This window comes from Citrus clementina, unplaced genomic scaffold (genome assembly GCF_000493195.1).
Source record: "Citrus clementina cultivar Clemenules unplaced genomic scaffold, Citrus_clementina_v1.0 scaffold_5, whole genome shotgun sequence".
NCBI classification, from domain to species: Eukaryota; Viridiplantae; Streptophyta; class Magnoliopsida; order Sapindales; family Rutaceae; genus Citrus; species Citrus x clementina.
Genome location: NW_006262201.1, coordinates 38,572,647 through 38,579,766, shown reverse-complemented (window position 1 = coordinate 38,579,766; position 7,120 = coordinate 38,572,647). Strand labels below are relative to the sequence as shown.

Below are 7,120 nucleotides of genomic sequence, written 5' to 3'. Positions count from 1 at the left end.
GCACTTCAAGCACGAGAGCGCGACGAGGACGCCGCGAGCTTAGGTGGGGGAGGATGTTGCGGACCGCCCAATCCGCTAGCCCAATTGCCCACAATTTCGGGCTAGAGAGCCAACACAAGGCCAAAAGTGCTAGCTTGGCCCAATTCCGGAAGGTTCTAGGCAACTCTAGCACATGTGAACATGTAAATATTCTAGAATACTTTATACAATTCCAGCACATACAAATAGCTAGGAAATTGTAAAATACTCTAGAGTTTGACCAAGTTTGGCAAAGTTAGGTAAAGTTAGGCAAAGTTAGGCAAAGCCTCCCCTATAAATATGGAATGACATTAGGCATTTGTATCCAACAAGCATTGTAATCTCTCTTTGTGCAATACAAGTTTCTTTGGCTCAATTGCTCTCTTCTCTTGTTCGAGAATCTCTAGGCTTACTTAGCAACATTCGGCAAAGTTGTCTAAGTGCCGCACGGGTTAGCTGCGCAAAACACTCATCCCGTGACAATTAGCCCTGAATTTATATTACAATACATATCCTTATAGACCCGCCCGCCAAACATACCCAATGTGTGCACGAGTCTGTTGGCCTTGGCTACACTAACCTTAGATATGTCGAAATCTACTTCACCGGCAGATTACCTTCTTCCCCGGTTAAAGTCACTTGCTGTTGTGTCTCTTTTGAAACCGTTTGATATTATCCAACGGCTGATTAGGAAAGTTTCTTTTGCTTGTTTTTTTATTTTATTTTCATATACTTTTATTTTCCAAAGTGACACAAGATGTTTCCAATTTGTTTAATTTTTAATTTATAAAACAAAATTAAATTGCCTTCAAAATGACGAGAAAGATGTAAAGGAATTTCAGATATGCTTTTGACATGATGTATAAAGAGAAAGATTTGCTTGCATAAAAAATATCCGTATACATGATAAGATTATTAACATAGAGATGCTACAAAACAAAAACATTTTTGCTCTTGCCCCGTCCTTTTTCCTACTTTGTTACAGCCACCATTCGATTCATTTCATGCACATATATTCATGAATATCGCTCACAATTCACATCCTCCAAAAAGAAAAGCAAAAAGTGTACAACAAAGATAACATAAACATTAATTAGACAGTGAGAATTAGAAAGGGAAAAAGAAAGAAAAAAGGAAAAGAAAAGAGTCACAGCCCGCTTGAGCCGATTAACTTGGTTAGGCCAAAGGTGATAGCCATGGCGAGCCACCCTCCGACCAAAACCCTAACCGCTGATCGAACCACCGGAGCCTTCCCTAAGATAGCTCCAAGCCACCCAAACACTGCTAACGCCAAGGTCACCGCGGCAACCACCACTCCCAGCCTTATCTTATAGTCTCTTATAAATGATGCTGCCAATAATGGGACCATTGCACCCAATGAAAACGCCAGAGCTGAAGCTGCAGCTGCTTGTATCGGGCTTGGCAAACCCTCTTCCTCTTCCTTTTCTTCTGTCACTCCGCCGGTATTGCCTTGGTCTCTGTTTCTTTTCAGCTGGGCTACCTGAATATCCAGCTGTGAGTAAACAGAGACGAACTCGCCTATGGCCATGCTGCATGCACCGGCCACCAGACCCGCAAAACCGGTGAGAATCATTGCTTTTATGTCCTGTTTGACCGCTCCAACGCCCATCATTAAGGATGCTGTGGAGACAAGGCCGTCGTTAGCGCCTAAAACGGCAGCTCGAAGCCATTGAGAGCGCTTGGAGTAATCAAAGTCCTTACTGGTTTCATCAAGCTCTAGGGTGGTTGTGGCTATTGTTGTTTGGTGCTCGACATCGTTCACTGGGACGGTAAACTTAGCGTTGTTGAAGGAAGTTGCCATGGAAACTAATCAAATTAGTAAGTGAAGAGATGAGAAAAAAATGAGAAGTTGATAAGTGATGAAGAGATCAGAGAGAGAAGATGAAGAGTTGAGTGTGGAGGACACACTCCCTATGGAAGGGGTATTTATGGAACGAGAAACAGCTTTGCTTTATTTACTATAATGGACGCAAAAGCTGTGTGGACCATATATACAATCCCACTAATGAAAAAATTAAAATATTATGTAATTGACAAAGAGATATAATTCATCAAAACATGGTTGTGTGTAAATATTTAAAGAATTGATCGCGATAATGCATATCCAACTGATACATTGTGTAGAAATTAGGAAGAATCGGAAGATTCCATGTACACTAGTAGTAAAATTCTCTATTGGCTATACCAAGTAATTACGAATCATCTTTGCAAATTATCTAATGGTAAAGTCTATCACCACCAACTCTCATTCACTCATATGCATGGGATGGACCCGTGAGATCAATTCGCTACCAAACTCGGATTTGTTGATTCAGAAAGCTGTGCGGGTAAACTGTAATTACAAGAACTAATAATCAAATGGAAGAAGCTACATATAGTTAGAGAACCCACCCTTCAAAATTTGGTTATGATTGTCCCTTAAACTAGCTAATATATGGAATAAATATTGATGATGAATTTGTTGAGATCATGTAAATCTTTATTGTGCAATATCGTTAAATTTAAATTAAGAAATGAGGACATGTAATATTTAATTTCTGAGGCAGTTATATTTCAACAGAAAGTTCATGACTAAAGCATGAAAAAATGAAGTACAAGACAATAAAGGAAGAGGAAAACAGTTCTGTTACTCAAGCTTGTGTATGCGTGCATATGCATGCAAGAAATGGAAGCGTTTCAAAACTTTCAGTTTCTTCAGTTATTAAAATTTCGAAAACTTTTAATTTACTGGAAATTTCTGCTTTTTCGAGGCAGTCTAGGGAGATTGCCAACCAGATCGTCAGGGAGACTCGGTAGCTTATTGAAGAAGAGTACATGCAAATTATTTTATCTCACAGTTTCTCATTTCAATTCATCTGTTTTTCGGATATTTTAGAAGAAATAGATAATTGAATTGTCTGTCTCTGTATATTCGACAATAATTTTTTAAAAAAAAAAAACTCTTTAAAATAGTTGCGACGATCATTCTATTGAGGTGAATAGCTTAACTGCTGTCACATTAATTATCAAATTTTGTTAATTTTTTATCCACTCAACGGTGTTCAAACTGTGGGCCATGATATTCTTAATGTATTGCAATTAGACTTCATACGGAAAATGTAAACCCCTATCCAAAAAAAAGAGGGGTAAAAAAAAAGAAAAATCCAAATGGATTGCTGACTAAGATAGCACAATTTAGTGAGAAAAAAAAAATAATTATGGATGAGAGGAGTGTGGTTTCCACACGAATGCCACCATCTCTCAATTGTTTAGTCAAATAAAAATGCACTTAAAATAGTGAGGTGTGTCTTTGTTATTCTTTCCAAATTTCCACTAAGACATGCTTTCATTATCATTTATCACTTTGCATCCTCCTTTCTATCGTGGCAGAGAAAATAATGCCTTTACGGCTTTACTTTGTGCTTAATTTGATTGTTTTGGTTTCCATCTAAGTATTATCAGAAGAATTGGCTTATTTGCATTTATAATTCAATAAAAGCAAATTTCTCTTAATTTTAATTTAAAGGTGGCAGTAAAAATTTCGCCAAGTTGTTTGCCTTTATATATGGTGAAAAGGGCATGTCAAAAGTTAATTAGATAGATAATTCATATGGTATATTAACGTTGATTTCACTGTCTTGTGCTCGAAAGCTCCTATTTCATTAACCCCCAAAAAAAAAAAAAAAAAAATTGCCTTTCCCTAGCAAGGAATTGTGTATTGGGGTTTGCATGTCCTTAGTCAATTTGAATTATGTCACAGATGCATGTCAATTGCAAAATTAAAGCATTCCCATGTGTGTAGTGTATTCCTTTTTGGCAACATCACCCACCTGATGCTTTCAGATAAAAAGCAGAGTCTTTGAGCTTTGACGGAGGTTGTGCAAATCATGGTGGAGATAAAATCCATCAGTCTTTGCTTTATTTTTGGCCAAATAAAATCTTACCCTAAATAAAATAGCAGGTCTTTTCTTGTCTTCCAACATTGCCGCAATAAGACTATAATTTTGGTTGTTCTCGGTACGCAACGTTAATGTCGAGTCTTATATCCGATCTCATGTTAAATCTGTAATTTTTTTTAGTTATTCTTTTTAGATTTTTTATTTTCTTAATATATGATGTTATTTTAAGATTTTAAAATTTTATTATTTTAAGTTTTTTGATATTTTATTTTTAATTAGAGTCAACGTAATTAAATTAATCTTACTTACTCGTGTGTATGGATTGGAAGAATGGAGGAGATTATCGAACAAGTAAAAGAATCCAATTCTTTTTTTCGAAAGAATTGAACTAGTGGCAATAAGTCACTTTTCCAATGTTATCCCAAAAAATTAATATGTGTTTTAGTTTACCTATTAAGTTAACTTGAGAAAATATGTTTACCATATTATAAATAGGAGGTCTTTAGTTGAGGTTCAACTATTCAATAAAAAAATATCTTTTAATAATTCTTTTGGGATTGTCTATTGCAGTATTTCTTGTAATAGAGTGTAATTTAATTGTATTGGTTTGGTCCGTTACTAGAATAATATCTAGTATTCGATTATCCTATTATCCCACTTCCGCTACCCCCCTTCATTATATATACCTCCTAAATTTTAGGGTATTGTCATGAACTTATGGTTGATTATATATATTTCACGATTTGAGAAGTGTAAAAATAAGTTAAAATACAAAATTAACAACTTGACAAATAATGCAAATAAAAATTTAGTGGAATTATATATAGCATATGAAATGATTGTAAGTTATCTATGCAGGATTAGCATATTGAAACACTAATGATGTTTGTTGGATAGGGATATATTTTAATGGGTATTTCGAGAACCTATTAGAGCCAATATTGCACTTTGGGAAGATTGAGTTTGCACCCACTTGCTCATGAAATTGTTGAAGCTTCCCGTCATGGAGATACATTGTTGGCTATTGACTTATAATTTGCATTAGGGCATAATTTCGTAAACTGTTTTTTGTTGGCCGGCCATGACTAACAAGAAAGGCAATCATGAATCATGATGATCAAATTAATAATGAATGTCATGACATGCATGTTACATTAGTACAGGGGCAGCCTCGATATATATTTTACATTCTGAGTTCATCTTCCATGATATATCTGCAGGGAAACCGTCAGATTGGTTTGGTCATTTTCGGTGAAAGCAGTAATTTTAGTATTACTCACACTAAGCTTAGAAGGGGATTAATTTAATTTGAGGTGGAATGATGTTGGTTGGATGAAAATATTTTTTAAGGGTAAAAAACAGTTTCATGATTGATAATTAGGAAAAGAGGGAAAAAATAGAAATATAAATATATTTAAATTTCGTTGGTGATTGCATAGGATAATTTGACCTTGAGTTTTTGAGTAAAGCTTCGGATAGAAAAAAAAAAAAAAATGCCACTAGCAAAACAAAATCGTATGCGTGTCGTCTCGTACAGACCAAAATGAAGAATCGAAGATGAACAGAAAAGAGATATCTTTAAATATGCAAAATCGTGTGCCCCCTTTTTCTTTGTCCCCAATGGAAGATAGTACTAGAAACTACGAGTGTTTGGACTTCGGCGAAAGGGAGCCCAAAATGATGATTCCGTTTCTTGGGCTTGCTTAGGATTCAATTATCGACCTTTCGACACCTCTCAAAATTCATCATAAAATCGTTTTCGGAAATTAGTTAAACATCTAAATACAAATTAATTTATTTTTTATTTTGAATGGATATTTAATTAAACAATTAAATTTTTTTTTAAGATAATTCTTTACACACACCTCATTTCATAATTTATATTTATATTTTATATTTTAATTGAAAAATGAAAAAAATTATGAGAATTTTAGTTATGAAAATAAAAACTATATAATAAGAGGGAAATAATTTAATATTTAAGAATTTTTAATATATTTTATGACTAAAAATTTTAAAAATACTTTTTTAGATAAATTTTTTTGGAAAGGTGGCTAATTTTAATATATGAATTTATATTTTATTAATTAAACTAGGTTATTTTGACAAATAAAAGTCAAAGGGGGTGTTATAAGGATTTTATAGGGGTATTAAAACCCAACTGTAAACTAAGACTGGGCCAAAACCCAAAAACTGATTCACAAATTAGTGGGGCTCCATTTGATATACGACTTTCATGTTTAGCGTAGAACTATTGGCACCCCCATAGAATCCTTTTAAAACCCCTTTATTTCACTTGACGGTTTTAACCTCAGTTAAAATTACACCAAAGGACAACAGGAAATTTATTCAAACTCGGACAAAACCTGCGAATATGTTATAACGTTTGCTTCTTTGTTTTTCCCTCAATTTGTTGCTGTATATTAGATTTTTTGTATTATCAAAAAGAATTCCTGATTAAAAAAAAAACAGTTGTATAGTAATTTAGCCACAAAAGATTCCACAGACAACTTGCTGAAACACAATTGATACAACAATTAACTAAAAAAATTTGTCAATTGGATCATGGGTGATTATGGCAATTCAAAATAACTTCTTAATGAAACCTTTTCTCTATAAGAAAAAAATAAAATTTAAATAAAACACAAAGCCCATAACAAATGTTCAATTCAAGAGCTCCAGTGAGTTGCAAGATGCAATTGCAGGGAGTGAAGAGTACATGAACAGTTGTGTTCGTTTCTACTGCGAAAAAACCATAAATATATTGATATTGAGCGAGCAATAAGTACCCAATTGATATCGATGGCGGGGTTTGATCATGAAACATGGGGTTTATTTATTTTTATCTTAAAAATAAAGAATTCTAAGTGGTGTTTGCGGGGCTGCCAATAATGGAAATATAATTTAAGCCGTCGAAATTATTTGAAACAAAACTTAGGAGCCGGAGCAATCTTATTGAAAATTAAGAGGTTAGGCATTAATTTGAAGTGCATTGAAAATATTTGACGAGTGTACTCAGTGGAGAATGAATTCTCAATTAATATAAAAAGGAAAGAAATTTGAATAAAAATTATTGTGAAAAAAAATCTTTGAAAATGGCATGGCAAGAATTGAAGAAAATGACACTTAAAAATAATGATCAAACCTACGAACTTCCACATCTTAATGCGTAGGGCGTAATGTGCATTTATTCTCTTTTGTCA

General features: G+C 34.0%; 1 protein-coding gene across 1 annotated transcript; it reads right to left on the bottom strand.

The window, feature by feature from the left end:
* Nucleotides 1-1,165: 1,165 nt before the first annotated feature.
* Nucleotides 1,166-1,911, bottom strand: LOC18042262 (vacuolar iron transporter homolog 3). Its single transcript, XM_006434378.2, has one exon. It carries the CDS (start codon nucleotides 1,838-1,840, stop codon nucleotides 1,166-1,168), a length of 675 nt encoding a protein of 224 aa, XP_006434441.1. The 5' UTR covers nucleotides 1,841-1,911.
* Nucleotides 1,912-7,120: the final 5,209 nt, after the last annotated feature.

What these genes read in the sequence shown, in the direction of transcription:
- LOC18042262 (XM_006434378.2), bottom strand. Translation starts at nt 1,840, where the DNA reads ATGGCAACTTCCTTCAACAACGCTAAGTTTACCGTCCCAGTGAACGAT.